At 42.8% G+C, this 17,022-nt stretch overlaps 1 protein-coding gene across 1 annotated transcript; it reads left to right on the forward strand.

Annotated features, from left to right (window-relative positions):
* Positions 1-861: 861 nt before the first annotated feature.
* On the forward strand, positions 862-5,219 carry LOC117138446 (presequence protease, mitochondrial). The gene is made up of 3 exons (XM_033300559.1): positions 862-867; positions 1,998-2,608; positions 2,659-5,219. The coding sequence occupies exons 1-3, from the start codon at positions 862-864 to the stop codon at positions 5,183-5,185; spliced, it is 3,144 nt and encodes a 1,047-aa protein (XP_033156450.1). The 3' UTR covers positions 5,186-5,219.
* Positions 5,220-17,022: the final 11,803 nt, after the last annotated feature.

Consider the following 17,022-nt stretch of genomic DNA (forward strand, 5'->3'; position numbering starts at 1 on the left):
GCAGTTCGATTTGGACATTGACATAATAAAGAGCCATCGCTCATAAGCAAACAACTCCGACACTCTGTCGTTAATCTTTTATATTGATTACAGCATTCTGAGTCTCTAGGCCAGATGCTCCAAGGAAGACAGTCATCTTCCCAACATAATCGTCATAACTCTTCAAGTGAGTTTACTACCCTTGTCCCCCGTGCGAGGGGCACCATCGGTCAACCGGCTTAATATCGGAGACTGCGGCGAGGAAACCTCCAGTGGACACCCGAAATTATATTACTTGCACACGTACGCATATGCATTGTGTGTAAATACTTCTGACAAAAGTCAAGCATCAGTTCAATGCTTCTATTTTTAGCCCATGAACAGTTATTTTTTCCACTTCTTTTGTTTGCCTCTTTATAGATGTAGAAGCACGACAAATATTGTTATGTTCGTTTCTGAGTAAATAAGCAGCAGCAATAAGCGATCAAAGTTGACAATTGAAAAAAAAGCATGTTGTGTAAATACTTTTGACCACCTCTGTATATAAAATGTACCAATTTCCACCGTTCCCCCATCACCACTAAGTCGTCGACGATAGCTTGACGTATAATAATCAGTCACATAAAAAGATTTAGATTTTTATTGTCAGATTTTGAAATTTAATATATTCTATACATCTACACGCCGGTGAGTAAAATTATTTAAGTCCATTTCTGTTTAAATCAAAAACTTCTGCCAATAAATCATTATTGAGCCCGAAAGATATACGTGCATATTTATTATGTATGTATATCATAAAGCAGAAATATTATTATGCATGCTTACATACGTGCATATATGCAATTGCATGAGAAACACTAAATTGTAGTATTCAGAGTCAAGATGATTGTAAATTCAGTTATTTTTAAAGTTTTAGCCGATTGTATCATGGAATGATTTTTCATCTGGGCCGTTTTTAAGCTCTATCCAAATTCAGTGCTGAACAAAAATATATAGTCATATATCAAGCGCATACTACTTTTGAAAATTATTTTGATATTCTCTCGTTATTTTATTAGTGTTGTAAATTTCTATTTATTTGCCAAAAAAAACTGTTACCGAACACTTCGCTAGGCTAGGTGCAAGTTGCGCAGTCTTTTTGAAACCAAATGTCTTCTAGACCATTCGCACGCACTTTTGGAAACAAAAAATTCGTCGAGCATGGCTCGGTAGCGGTTCCCGTTGACGGCCCTACCACCAGCCCATAAATCGCACCAAACTCTGCATTTCTCTGGGTGCATCGGTAGCTCATGGTATGCTTGTAGATGGGTGTCGGCCCATATGTGGCAGTTTTGTTTGTTTACCACACCACCGCTTGAGGATCTGAACTACACAAAACGATGGTCGGTTGGCTTCAGAACCAAAACCAGCTGAATTTTGTGCGCCTTGAGACCCAAATCCTTGCGAATGATCCTCCACAATTTCGATGGGCAGAGGTGGTACTCCTGCGCACGGTGACGAATCGATGAGTTCGGGTCTTCTGTTACACTGGCCTCAACGGCCGCCATATGTATTTTCTTCAGAGGTCCAGAAGACTGAATTGGGTGCGAAACTTCTCGATAGAGTCTGAATTGATGGCCGATAATGAGCACCATTAAAGGGGTGAGGCACACGGTGTACTTTCACAAACGACCACTGATTTTAGAAAAAAATTCAAATATTTGGTATTGCTGCTCAGCTGTTAACCTATTAATTATTAATTGCCAAACAAAACTGAACATAAAGCAATCGACATATGTCAGCTGCCATCAAAGATGGCCCGATTGAAACCCATTGAAAATATATACGTTATAAAAAGCGCCGGATATGCAGCCTTGCGTCGGCTTAGCCGAAGTCACAACTGGCTCTGTGGTCATTTTGAGCAGTTATTCAAAATGAAATTTGAAATTGCAGTTGTCCCATAATGTACACACAAACAGATTGATGATGATTCTTTGATATAATAATTTATACATTTTTATATATTCTTTTGTATTTAGCGATTCAGCACGGATGGTGCTGAGTTCGTGATAAAAGGTGGAATGTTATCACGGTGGAATCTGCTGTGGTCTTCACAATACAAAATCTTGAGGAATCAGCTTAAAAATTTCAAGTCGGTGTCCACATATAAGGACATTCCTGGCGTCGATGCCAAGCAGCCCAAATTATCTCCCCTACAATTTGGTAGCATACCACATGTAACTAAGAAAAGAAAATACAAGTATAAAGAAGGAAAGACATATCATGGCTTCCAATGCGAACGCGTGGAACACATTTCTGAATTTGAACTTACGTCCTATACTTTTCGATATGAGCGCACGGGTACAGAATTATGGCATATCGACCGAAATGATTCAAACAGCGTATTTTCCATTAATTTTCGAACCACGCCTTTTGATTCTACTGGTCTACCTCATATTTTAGAGCATTTATCGTTATGCGGTTCACAAAAATATCCTGTCAGGGACCCATTCTTCAAAATGCTTAACCGCTCGGTGGCGACATTTATGAATGCAATGACTGGTCCAGATTATACTATTTATCCTTTTTCGACGATGAATGAGATAGATTTTAGGAATTTGCAACATATTTACTTAGATGCCGTATTCAGGTAAGATGTAAATAATTGACTATATCTCGTAATAATATCTCCCTTTCTAGACCAAACCTGGCGTATTTCGATTTTCTTCAAGAGGGCTGGAGGCTAGAAAACAAAGATATATTCGATAAACATTCGAAGCTTGTAATCAAAGGAGTTGTTTATAACGAAATGAAAGGTGCGTTTTCTGAAAACGCGCAGGTATTTAGTCAGAATTTACTCAATAATATTTTTCCTGATCACACATATCGACATGTGTCTGGCGGGAATCCATTGGAAATACCCAAGTTAGCATACAATGATTTAGTTGAATTCCACAAAAAATATTATCATCCAAGTAATGCTCGCATATATTCCTACGGATTATATGATGTAAGTAAAACCCTTGCACTTCTCGATGAGGAGTATTTATCAGATCAAAGCTGGGTTGACAACTCTTACAGTCTAATACGTCAGCAAGAGCGTTGGACTCAGCCTCGTCTTGTACATATATCCAGTAGACTAGATAACATGGGTACAACAATCGATCGACAGAACCAAATTGCTATTGCACTGCTGATGTGTGATGCGACCAATATACAAGAAAGTTTTGAATTACACGTGCTATCTGAGGTACTAATTCGAGGGCCTAACTCCCCTTTTTACAAAAACCTTATAGAACCAAATTTTTCCGGTGGGTACAATCAAACCACTGGATATTCTTCGGATACTAAGGACACAACTTTCGTCGTTGGATTACAAGACCTTCGAGTTGAAGACTTCAAAAAATGCATTGAAATTTTTGACAAAACCATTATTAATTCAATGAATGTCGGGTTTGATTCCCAGCATGTTGAAAGTGTTCTGCACAATCTTGAGTTGTCTTTAAAGCACCAGAATCCGAACTTTGGAAATACTTTGCTTTTTAATTCCACAGCATTATGGAATCATGATGGCGATGTAGTCAGTAATCTCCGCGTATCAGATATGATATCAGCACTTCGGGGAAGCATAAGCCAGAATAAAAACTATTTCCAAGAAAAAATAGAGAAATATTTCGCCAATAACAATCATAGACTAACATTAACTATGTCACCTGATGAGGCATATGAGGATAAATTCAAACAGGCCGAGTTGGAGTTGGTGGAACAAAAAGTAAAACTTTTGGATGAAGCTAAGCTTAAAAAAATATATGAGAGAGGATTAATATTGGATTCATATCAAAAGGCTGAGTCAAATACTGATCTATTACCTTGTCTAACAATGAATGATGTAAGAGATCCACCAAAATGGCCTAAGCTATTCATTCAAAATGTTCAAAATGTTAGAACCCAGATTTGCAAGGTTCCGACCAATGAAATAACTTATTTTAAGTGCATGTTTAATATAACAGGACTAAGTCCCGAAGAAACTCACCTTATGCCGCTTTTTTGCAATGTTATTAGTGCAATGGGCACCACTAACTATAATTATCGGGAGTTCGATAAGCACATCCTCTTAAAAACCGGTGGATTTGATTTTAAGTTACATTTAATTGAAGATGTTAGGGATTCAAAAAGTTACAGTCTAAGCGTAATGATAAACACACATGCACTTAATAACAATGTTCCGGAGATGTTTGGATTGTGCCAAGAGTTGATAAAAAATGTTAGGTTTGATGACTCGGAGCGACTTAAAATGCTTATAGAAAATTATATATCATATATATCTGTGGGAGTGGCAAGTTCTGGTCATTTATATGCTATGTTGGGAGCAACATCACAAGTGTGTGATACCGGTAAACTCAAATCGCTACTATATGGGGTAGATCACATAGACTTTATGAAAAATCTTGTACAATCCACAAGCACGGTAGATATATGTGATAAATTGTCAACAATTGCAACAAAAGTTTTTAACAAGGATAATATGCGTGGCGCCATTAACACAACACAATCTTATGTGCCCTCGGCTATAAATAATTACGAAAAATTTTTGGAGAGCCTGTCAGCATTTGGGAAAACACAAACAAGTCGAAATATCCATTATTTGGACCCTAGCTGTCAACAATACGTGATGAACATACCAGTTAATTACTGTGCTAAAGCTTTGTTCACAGTCCCATATCTCCACCAAGACCATCCAACACTGCGAGTTTTGGCAAAATTGGTATCAGCGAAATACCTATTGCCTGAGATTCGCGAAAAGAACGGCGCTTACGGAGCTGGTGCGAAAATCAGCTCAGACGGGATTTTCAGTTTTTATAGTTATCGAGACCCAAATTCAACTAAAACGCTTAACGCTTTTGATGAAACTTATAAATGGTTACGGGAAAACCAAAATGTAATTGACCAACAGTCTCTTTTTGAGGCGAAGCTTGGTGTGTTGCAGCAATTGGACACTCCAATAGCACCTGGGAATATTGGCATCGATTATTTTCTTTATGATGTTTCACAAGAGGATTTTGAGAGCTATCGCTCCCGTATGCTCTCTGTAACTATTGATGACCTGCAGGGCGCTATAGAAAATTATTTTGGAAAAGAGTCCATGCATTATGGAAAATGCATTTTGGGTCCAGTCAATGCAAATTTGGAGTTTGAAACTAGTCACAAATGGATAATAAATAATTAACTAATTGTAAATGTAATAAATTTATAAAATTCAATTTATTTTATTGGTTTATTTCTATCATATATGTATGTCCAAAGGACATATGTCAATCACGAAAGGTAATATAAAGGAGATCCCCTGTTTTTTCTTCATATACCTTTTAGGAATCGTTAATTTCTATGTATTGTTTCATATATAGACTCTCGGGCTTTCCTAATACTTCCCATGGCTACTAAACGGTAACTTGTTGACACCTTTTTACCACTTCATACAGTCAAATTCTCAATTCCACTCACATCGCGGTCACCGAAGTCCCAATAAAGAAAGTTCGAACCAATAAATATGACGAAGAGTGCCCAGGATGCCCTTCTTCCTCTTCACCACTCTCGTTATTATCTGCGCAACGTTTTCTGGCGCGTGAGCGGGGCATGTCTGTTATGCGTAATGATTGAAAACTGACTTTTCACAAGATCAGAATTATGCGTAGTTCTTAGCTCTACCTACACGCAATACCAACATTTTGGAGACTTATTCTAGTCCGCATACACCAATACTAATGCACACGGCATTTCTCTGTACGCTTCCCGTTATTGGTGCAGACATCTACTTCCCCCCGCTCCTACCAGCGACCAGACTACGTTCGGCAGAAACTCTAACGGTTCTCTGCCGCGCGTCAAAAGAATAGAAAAGAGGCCTGCATGGCGCGTGCCAAGCAGAAACACGCAATTGCTAGAAATGTCATTAATTTTAAATGATCTGCTACAAATATAATTTAAGGTATTGTTAACCACCTTTGAATATTACCCTGCATTCTTTGAATTAGGATTTTATCAAATTAAAATCTTCGGTTTGTTTAGATACTCAGTCATGTTTATTTAATTTGATTAAATACAAAGTTTGATTCAAAAGTTAGCTACGCGCCGTTGTCCAAATTCGACTGCCTGGCCAGCGTTTTGCCGGCCGCTCGTAAGCTCAGCGGCCCAACACTTACCCAAATCCCACGGTGTCATCGTATTCTGCTGCAGTCACACCCGCAGCGTATGCAGAGCTCTAGATTTGTTGGCCTGTCGTCCGGTGCTGACGCTGCGATGGAGGTGGGGTCGGAACTGCCCCGCTTGCAGAACGATGACCGCAGCTGTAGTGGTGGCAACGAGTGAGAGTTGGGAGGGGTAGACTGGATAGAGGTCAATTTCATCCACAGGAAATTCAAGAAAAGATGAGCAGACCCAATGCTGCCTCCGTTAGGAATGACAACAACAACTCCCCGGAAACCTCCGACATATTTTCCAAGTCTTTTAAACTAACGTCATGTACGTACTACAGAGATAGCCGATAATCGTTGGCTGTTACTGATGGCAATGCCATCAGTTGGTTGATTAGCTCGTTTAATTTCGGCCACCAACTGTTACGGCCTCGTTGTCATATTAGACAACAAAAGTCCCAACGAAGGAAGAGCATCCCTTCGTCGCGATACGGTTTCTTCTCTACCTTTGGGAACGCCAGTATATACAAGAGTAAAGTCCCATTCGTCATGATCGAGGGGCGGGAGAATTCGATGGCCTCAACTACATTCTGATAAGGCAAATTGCTAACCTCATTCGGTTCTCGACCTCCATATGGTCCAAGAGATTGGAATTTGATGGGATGCTGGGGGTTGCTGGTCCTGGAAAATTCCTAGTTTGCTGAAAATTAGAACACTCGAAGAAACACTCGAAGACTTGTAGGAATAGCGCGGGCGCGACCGGGCGTATCTTTATTGTGCGTGATTAGTTTTTACACTAAAGCTTATTCTAATGAGTTGGGTTCTCCCAAGCGCAGCGGAGACTCCTCGGAGACTCTGTGGTGAAGAGCGGGAGAGCGTAAGAGGGAGTGGAGAGCGTAAGAGGGAGCGGAGAGCGGGTGACAGTCCAAACCCCGTAACTTGAACATTCCGCCCCCCTTGCAATCACTGGGATTGCAACATAGCCATCCTACGGCAGGCTGCAGGCACCGGACACGATCCACCCAAACACGGTCTTTTGAGCGAACGGCATTCCCTCGTCGAAGGTCAGGAATCCGGATTGGATAACCTTAGGATAAATATCTGCTCCTAAGACCATGGAGACGGTAGCAGGCCGATGGAACTGGTCATCAGCCAGCGTGATGTCCCGGTACTTGGACACTACGGTGTCGCTCAATGCCCGGACAGGTGTGCGGATCCGCACCCTGAGCTCGATCATGAGCACGACCTCCAGCTTCGTGTTCGCGTCGATCCTGGAGCGAATCGTCGTCGTGCAGACCTTCTCGTCGCCAACATTGGTCATCGGAAGCTTAAAGGCTGACGCCAACGAAGCGTCGATGCAGCTCATGGGGCTGCACGGATCGATAAGTGCTGCGGTCTCGAAGGTCTTCGTCCCGGTCTCCAACTTGACCAGCGCTGTGGGAAGGATGTTCACGCTGTGGCGTTGCAGCAGCGACGAGAGCGATGGGCCTGGCGTCGTCGATTCCGGGCGTCGTGGCGGTGAACTCCCACGCTGAGTGGGCGGATTGTGCCGGCGGGAACGTTGGGACGAGGCCGAAGCTGCTTGCCGGGTTGGCACCGGTTGGAGACGCGAACGCGCTCGCGACCGCGACAACGAGCTAACCTGCTCGTGCATGTGGAGCAGCGTGTGGTGGGATCGGTCGCACTTCTTGCAACGATCACCGCTTCGGCAGTCTCCCGTGGAATGCTCGTGATCGAGGCAATTGGCGCAGTATTTGTTAATGAGGACTGCTCGCAAACGCTTTTCAGCGCTGAGCTTCAGGAACCTCGCGCACTTCCGAAGAGGATGGATACCGCGGCAGACTCGGCATCGGTAGGATTGAATACCTCGGGTACGTCTGCTTTCCACGGCACGAGCACTGCGTGCGTTTTGTTGACGAGGGGCCATGCTGCGCGTAGTCGAATGTCGAAAGGAGATCGAAAACGAAATGAAAAATAATGGATGATTAGTGCTAGTGAACTACAACTAAGGACGAGAGGAGCGCCTATTATTATGGAGATTCGGAAGACTCCGTCGGCAAAAGCACCACTTTTGCCACTGGACGTTTAATAACTCCACGTGCAGTACGGATATTTACTACACGGACGTTGCCGTCGGCTCCTGGGAAAACAGACTCAATTCTGCCGAGCCGCCACTCATAAGAGGGCAAGTTGTCGTCCTTGATGACGACCATTTCATCGATGCGGAGATTTTTGGACGGGGCCTGCCATTTAGAACGCTTGTGGAGTTCTTTGAGGTACTCTTCTTTCCATCGCACACGGAACTGCTGATGGAGAGCTTTCAAATGCTGCCACCGATTAAGAAGGGATTTCGTTTCCCCCTTTACTTCGGGTTCCACCGTGGACATAAGGGGTCCCCCGACAAGGAAATGCCCTGGCGTCAGAGCCAGCAAATCTGTCGGATCCTCATACATAGGAGAGAGCGGCCTGGAGTTAAGGCACGCTTCTATTTTTGCCAAGAGCGTGGAGAGCTCTTCGAACGTGTATTTTCGTGTGGCAGTGTATTTGTAAAATAGCGTCTTAAAACTTTTTACGCCTGCTTCCCAAAGGCCTCCCATATGGAGTGCCCCCGGAGGAATAAATTGCCATTGCATCTCTTGATGAATATAGGCATTCGTCACCGACTCTTTTACGGCTTGAAGGAAATCGCGGGAAAGCAGGGTGGCAGCGCCAACAAAGGTTTTGCCATTGTCTGACTGGACTTGACGTGGACACCCTCTTCTGGATACAAAACGAGAGAAAGCGGCAAGAAACTTATCGGTCGTTAAGTCAGATGTAGGCTCTAAGTGGATGGCCTTGGTGGAGAAACAAACAAAAACTAACACATACCCCTTTGTAATAAGACATGCTCTTCCCGTTAAGTTCTTTATATCGAACGGACCGGCGTAATCCATGCCAGTATACGTGAATGGTCGGGAGAACGATGCTCTTTCTTTGGGCAGGACACCCATCAGTTGGCTTTGCAACCGCTTTTTGTGGATCACACATACTTTGCACAAATTTACTACTGCTTTCATCAGGTTCTTAATTGTCGGAATCCAGTATTTCGACCGGATGAGGCGCATCATTAACTGGTTAACACCATGGAGAGTTATGCGATGAGTGAAATTCGCAAGGAGGCGAGAAAGCAGGCAGTTATACGGAAGAATCACTGGATGGCGTTCATTGTATTGAAGGCTTTCGGAAGCCGCCACCCTGCCGCATGCCCTGATCAGTCCTTGCGGATATAGAAACGGGTTCATGCTTAGGATAGCACTTGAACTTGGCATTGGACGCTTTTCACTTAGGCAGTGATATTCCACAGGGAATTCTCTGCGCTGAGTGTTCGAGATTAGGAACCGCTCGGCGGCGGCGATTTCAGTGGCCAGCAAATGCACATCAGATGGAGATGTCTGCTTCCTGCACCGCTGAATGAAGCGATGAACATAATCAAGGACTCGTAGAGCTTTCTCTAGCTTGGAGAAACGTACCAACAACTCTTCAGAAGGAGCTTTTGCGAGATGGACTTTTAGAGCACGCTTCTCCAGGTCGGTCACCGGAGCGTTGTCGACCTGAGTTGGCCATTGGTTGCGTGGATTTTGCAACCAAGTCGGTCCGTGCCACCATAACGGAAACTCCTCTACTTGCCAGGTCTGCTGGATTATGCTCAGATTGAACATGAGACCAATTCTCTGTTTTTGTGGCCTGGGCGATCTTCGTCACCCTATTGGCTACAAATGTGGTCTACTGGCACGCTGGCTTGCCTAACCATGCAAGCACTATCGTGGAGTCCGTCCAACAGTAAAGTTCGGAGTTAATCGTAGGCAACTGCGGAGTGATGGCTGCAGCCATTTCGGAAAGCAATAACGCTCCGCACAGCTCCAGTTTTGGGAGCGAAACCGTTTTGACTGGTGCTACCCGGGTTTTCGCGGTTAGGAGTTGCACCATAATGGTGCTGCCCACTTCTACGCGGACATATATGGCCGCCCCATAAGCCTTTTGCGACGCATCGCAAAAGCCATGATGCTCGACCTTGAAATCTGGACGAAACGATAGCCAGCGTGGAATGCGTATCTGCTCTAACACTGAATAACTTTGGAGAAAATTAAACCATCGCTGAAAAAGCTCATTTGGAATGTTTTCGTCCCACCCAAGCTCCTGCAGCCAAATCTCCTGCATGAAAATTTTAGCTCGAACGATAAACGGCGCTAACCAGCCTGCAGGGTCGAACAATTTGGCAATTTGGGACAGGACTTGGCGTTTTGTAAAGGACGTTTCGATAGCCAACTCTGGCGGGACGAAGAAGAATTCGTCGGAGGTTGCTTTCCAGCGAATACCGAGGGTTTTGGCAGTACTTTCTGCATCGATCTCGAGAAAATAAGTATTTAAAAGATGGCGGTCGTATTATTTATTTATGGATGATTTTTTTTTTTTGAAAGTTTTCAAAAAAAATTAAAAAAATAATTTAATAAATATTGAAAATGTTTAATTTAATTTAAAATTTTAATTTATTGCTCGGAAATTAATTTGGACGCCTTTTCCGCGTCGGCACTTGGAATAAATTTTATTTGTGGGTTGGATTTGCCGACGGGAAACTTTGGTAAACTTTGGTTACAAGGAATGAAGATAATATGCGCAATGTATGTAGGTAATATATGTGGATATAATATATGTAATGTATATGGAGATGTATATGTATATGTATGTATATGGAGATGTATATGTAGATATAATGTATATGAAACTGGCGGGTAAAATATTTAATCAATATTTTATTTGGAATGGCCAAAGGGTATGTGTTGTTTGTTTCGTTGTTGTATTTGTATGTATAGCAAAGCAAATTGTATTAAGCGGACTGCGGAGTTAAAGCAAAAAAAAATGTGTTGCGAAAAGAATTTGGCTTGCGTTGGACACAGTGAAACGAGAACTGAATTTTTGCCACTTTTGGCGGAGTCTTGGACTTTAGAAATTTTCACTGAACTTGGCACAAATTAATTTCACTTTTTTCACATTTGGAATTTTGCACTGTTCGGACTGGATGAATATTTAAATATATTCGGAAAATGGGACTTAGAAATTTAGAACGGTGGGTAATATGGCGGCGCCCGTGAAAATGGATAAGTAATTTCCTTTAATTGCCTTTTGTCGGAGAAATCCGTTAGATTTGACAATAAATCTTACAGCAAATTGAACGAAATTGGATTTTCGAACCTTTTGCTGCAGACCGGAAATTAAAAGGAATGGAGATTTCGTACTTATCTTATAAGTTGGTCGCTGGTGGACAAACTTGAAAAATCCAGGATATCCGGCTCGAAGGACCAAAATGATGGGATGCTGGGTGTTGCTGGTCCTGGAAAATTCATAGTTTGCTGAAAATTAGAACACTCGAAGACTTGTAGGAATAGCGCGGGCGCGACCGGGCGTATCTTTATTGTGCGTGATTAGTTTTTACACTAAAGCTTATTCTAATGAGTTGGGTTCTCCCAAGCGCAGCGGAGACTCCTCGGAGACTCTGTGGTGAAGAGCGGGAGAGCGTAAGAGGGAGTGAAGAGCGTAAGAGGGAGCGGAGAGCGGGTGACAGTCCAAACCCCGTAACTTGAACAGAGTTGATAATTCCCGTCTTAGCAAGCTGGCAAGCTCTTGTGACTTCCGAGACTTGGTTGGTAAGTATAATAGCTTAGTTTAGGGTAGTAGTCGTCGCGCAAATGTCCCCATCGATACCAATTACTCTTGGATGACCTCATTTATTCGTAATTGACTCGTGGGTGACGTCAATGAGTCGGAGTTTATCCTCAGTTGTTGGTCGCTATTCTTCGAGCCCACCTCTTCAGTTGCTACAGTCGCGTTCCAGTCAGCTGCGTCGGAAGTCCCTACCACCCATTTTCTTGCAGATCCCACCCAGTTTATCGAGCGAGGGGCACTGGCTATTCGGCTAATACACTCCGTTGCGTCTTTGAGATAGGCGATTTCCTCCATAAATTGTCGCATTTTTCCAAGGTCAACGTCGTCTGCCAATTTGAAGACGCCATTGATAATCCAGATATTGCCATGCTGAAGCGGGACTACACCGATAGGCCCTTCATACTTGCAGACGCCTCCCACTACGCAAGTCAGAGCGAAGCTTACAAAAAAAAATGTTTAATCTTTGCTATTCTATATTGTGTATTTTTACATGTTTGCTTGTTTGTTTGAGTGTTTATGCTTGTTTATGTATGTTATGTGTTTATGTTGTTGTGTTAGTTTGTTACATTGTAACGAACTGTTTTTCTTGGTTCTGATCGCTACGATTTGCAGCGGTTGTTCGTCCCAACAAATTTATGATTTGAGTTATTGCCTGACCAAGGAGAAGACAGAGTTTCAGATTACCGCCGTTTGATTGTTGTATTTTACAGCCAACTCCTCCGGTGATCGCCGTTTGCTGCTCTTGCGACGCATTGCCTTCTTTGTCCTGCGTGTCCTTGACAACGGACCACTACTCGAATGAGATTAGGATGTTATGGGAGCAGGGTGTAGGTTACACGGGTTAAGGCAACGCTCGGCCTAGGACCACCTTTGCTGACCACTTCACCATCCCTTTCAAACACGCCAGGTCCTTGTCGTCTCCTCCGAAGAACCACGTGCCGGCTGGAATTGGTTTAGTATGTTATGGAGCCGGGTGTATCGTCCACGGGTTAAGACAACGGTCGGCCTCCATCCCAAGGATCAATCTTAACATGTACTGCTCGTCCTTCTGTGTCCTGCGCGCTTCTTACTGCCCGACACTTTCACACTAAGCCCAGTAAAGCCTCCTCGTCCAGCTATATTGGGATTTTCCTTGACTGATTTGACTTAACCTTGGCGTGTTCGTTAAAGATTTTGCAACCTTAGGGTAATCGCGAGTATACTTCCTATAATAGGAAGTCATGCCTCTGACGTGATCACATAGCCCAGGAACTCAACCTGAATTGCCAAGAATTTAGATTTAGAAGTTAACTTGTAGTCTTGACGTAGCATATCTTGCCAGCGTGTTCCCTTAACACTTCGCCAATCATGCGTTGGAAAATCTCTGGGGCTTTTATCCCAAAAGGGAGTCGTGAAAACTTGTATTTCCCATTCAATGTGAAAAATGGTGTCTTTGGCGCATCTGATTCCTTCATGTAAATTTGGTGGAATGCTGACGTTATTCTGGGTAAGGGTATCATTTAGTGTATGTAGGTTCATTCGTGGACATGCGAATTTCATCTCTGACGTTAATCTGAACTGCTTCGCCTGGGGTCAGTGCAATTTTTTCAACAAGGACTGTAGTGCTGAGCTAACATCTTGCGAGTGGTTGAAGCCAAGTATGGAGTGAACATTGCAAGACTTTTTCTCAATGATGGGTAAAATGATACCTGAAATTATTAATTGGTAATTTTTCCTATCGCTAAAGGCTTTTAAACCCTTATGGGGGCTGTGGGAACCTATTGTGTCCAATTTTTGAATCGAAGCGAACTCCAGAGTCTGCAACTCGAGGCAGATAGAATAGGCTTCAGGCAAGGACTTGGGATTGCGTATTACTAGCAGCCTTGAACACTCCCCTTTAACTCCTAAAATAAAAACAGTTAAGGCTCTGTTCCTACATGTCTCGATTAGTCGTGTACATTTCTATCTATTTGCAAAAAACTTTTTGTCACGCTCACTGTAATGACCTTAAGCCTAAGCCTAAAAAATTATGAAATGTAGCGTTCGCATTCACACCAGTTTAGTAACTGGTATCTGATTGTCGAGGAACTCTACTATAACATTCTCTCTTGTTTTATTAGTGTTATAAATTTCTATCGATTTGCCAAAAAAAACTTTTTGCCACACGTTTGAAAAATGTTTTGATACTTTTTCATATTTTCTTAGTCTTGTAAATTTTTATCGATTTGCGAAAAAACATTTTTTGCCACTACCTCTTTAACGCCCATAAGCCGCACAGAACAGCCAATCCCGCACTTTTTGCCCACCGTAACGTCCACAAACAGCCAAATCTGCCCCTCCCACACATATGAAAAATGTTTTCATATATTCTTATATTTTTATTAGTGTTTTTAAAAACTGTGCAACGAACTGTTGGAGTGCGCCGGACTGAGCGTTACGATACCGGTTGGCTCAGCGGGGCGAAGCAGGCCACGCGAGAAACTGTCAGTAGCAATCGTGGAGAGGGCCGCGGACTTCTCGTAGGAGGATGTTGACGACATCCTAAGGTCGGAGTTAGCGAATTAGGAAGGGTACAAGGGACATCACCGGTGGCGGTGCACAAGATAACAATGAAAGACGATCAACCAGTCAAGCAGCGTTATTATCCAAAGAACACTCAGATGCAGGTAGAATTCGTCCAGTAGCCCGTACAGCTGAACAATATTGATGGTAAAAAAGAAGACGGAACAATGATGGTTGTGTGTGGATTTCCGACGAATAAACGCAAGGTCCATGAAGGAAGCGTATCCGATACCGATGGTAAGCTACATCCAGGACCTGGACTTGAAGGACGGTTACTGGCAGATTCCGTTGGAAGCGGGAAGTCGGCAATATACGGCATTAACGGTGCCAGGTAAGGCCCTGTTTTATTGAAACGCTATGCCATTCGGACTGCACTCCGCGTCGGCAACGTTTCAACGAGCATTGGACCAAGTGATTGGACCAAGCCCGAAATAGTGATCGGACGGATACTGCAGAAGCACACGCGCAACTTGAAAGAAGTGTTCCGGAGGCCTCGGGGTTGCCGCAAACCGGAAAGTAAATGTGGATAAGTGCAAGTTCTTTAGAAAGGTTCAGAAAAGGTGAAAGAGCTGCGACAGTACTTGGGAGTGCCGTCGTGGTACATACGTTTCGTACACCATTTTGCGACGCTGGTACAGCCCCTGAATGCGCTCCTCAAGAAGCAGGCAAAGTGGGATTGAACAGACGCATTCGAGGCCACTTGGGGCGGTCTCTCCTCCTCATGCACCTCAGGGAATTTCCCATGCTCACTGGTTGGATTTGTTTGGAATCGCAGCCAAAAATACTTCTTGTGGTAATAGCGTTTTGAAATTGATACTTTAAGCTCTTTTATATTTAAGAATTGTTAAAATGTAAAAAATAGGCGTGGTCGAACAACCAAAAAATACACCTAACAGCATTCTACAATTATTTTACTTGAAATATTATTATTATTATTATTATTATATGTATAAATGATTTAATTTCAAAATAAAAAACAGCAAAACAAAATAATTCAGAATTGAAGCATAAAAAATATAAAAATGGTGGCTAACTATATACCAATTAAAGTTGTAGTGCTTCAACAGCCTTTTTTTATAATTTAATCATTTTCTAATAAATCACAGGTCGATGATAATAATTTCGATTTGTCATTCTTTTTTTATTTTTCTTTGACCTGTTATGTAGGGGTCTGATCTCAAAAGAAGTATTTTAATTAAATCAGTGTTCGTGAATATACGAGACATCATTCGGGTATGCTGCAGTCGGTTTTTTATATTTCCTTGTTGTTTGACTCTGCAGCTTCCTCTGAGAGCTACCCAATCGACACCAACGCGTGCTCTATCACCTTCGGTCCATGAATTAAAATTTTATGAAGTGTAACTGGGAGGTAGTTCCATGGATATATCTTGATTAATAATCGAAGCTGTGTTATCTAGTAGACTTTGAAGTCCACTTCTGCATATATTTTGTTGTTCGTATACCTCAATGTCACAAATTTTAATATTTTCAACACATTATAGGAAGCTTCGCAATTAACGAACTCACGGATCAGCAAATATTGGTGTTTTGTTAATCCAGTATGCATTATAAGCGATACAACCTTTTCAATATTTGCTTCGGATGACTTTAAATTCGGTTGGAAGTCGGATGAGCGCAAAATAGAAGCTGCAGACTCATCATGTTCTTCCAGCAGAGTTATTCGGCGGCGTTTTGTGCTTTCAAAAGACTCAGCAAAATCATTTTTAGGGCGGCCACGATTATTACTTGTTGCCATTTGTTTAGGGAAAAAAGGAGGCTTCAGTGTAATTATTTCCATGGTGGTCAGCGAATTGGATTGATTTTTCAAAACTGCATTCTTCGTTCGATTCTTTTTGACCCAATAAGTGGAAATTTTGTTTGCAAATGTAACCAATACATTATTTAGCCTTGGTCAACTCGGCTGCAAAGCCCTTCTTTTGAATGCTAATTATTACTGAATTCAGTACAGCCTGAGCTTTTTCTGCATACGAGCCCTCTGCTTTGCACCAAAGCAAAAAATATGCATGCGTGAAAACACACACTTATGTATAAGAAGCGCCTATGAAAAAATCCGCGACGACGTTCAGATGACCTTTTGATACGAAATTTTGTAATCGTACTGCTGCAGCTCCAGCCCACCTTGCTATTCTTCAGGACGGGCTCTCGATGCTATTCAGCCATTTCAGAGCCACATGATCCGTTATCACCTTGAAGTGGTAGTCTTCCAGGGACAGTCTCAATTTCCTGACGGCCTATATTATTGCTTAACATTTTTTATCCGTCCAGAGGAGTTCCTCTCCACTCTTTTCAGCGTTCTCCACTCGGACTGCTGTGTGAGAATCGCGTTCCGTTTGCAACACAACGTCTTTGTGAAGTCTGGGCATGCCAGAATCGGGTCAGCGACGAGCCTGGATTTTACGGCCTCGAATGCGTCTTAGTCCCCTCTCACTTTGACTGCTTCTTGACGAGCGCATTCAGGGACTGTACCAGCGTCGCTACATCGGGTAAGAAACGTCCGTATATTGCCGACTTCCCATTTCCCACGGAGTCTGCCAGTAACCGTCTATTAAGTCCAGACTGCTTATGTACCTCGCCTCCGTAAACTTGTCCAGGATGTAGTTTATCGTCGGTATCG

Source organism: Drosophila mauritiana, chromosome 2R, assembly GCF_004382145.1.
Source record: "Drosophila mauritiana strain mau12 chromosome 2R, ASM438214v1, whole genome shotgun sequence".
NCBI lineage: Eukaryota > Metazoa > Arthropoda > Insecta > Diptera > Drosophilidae > Drosophila > Drosophila mauritiana.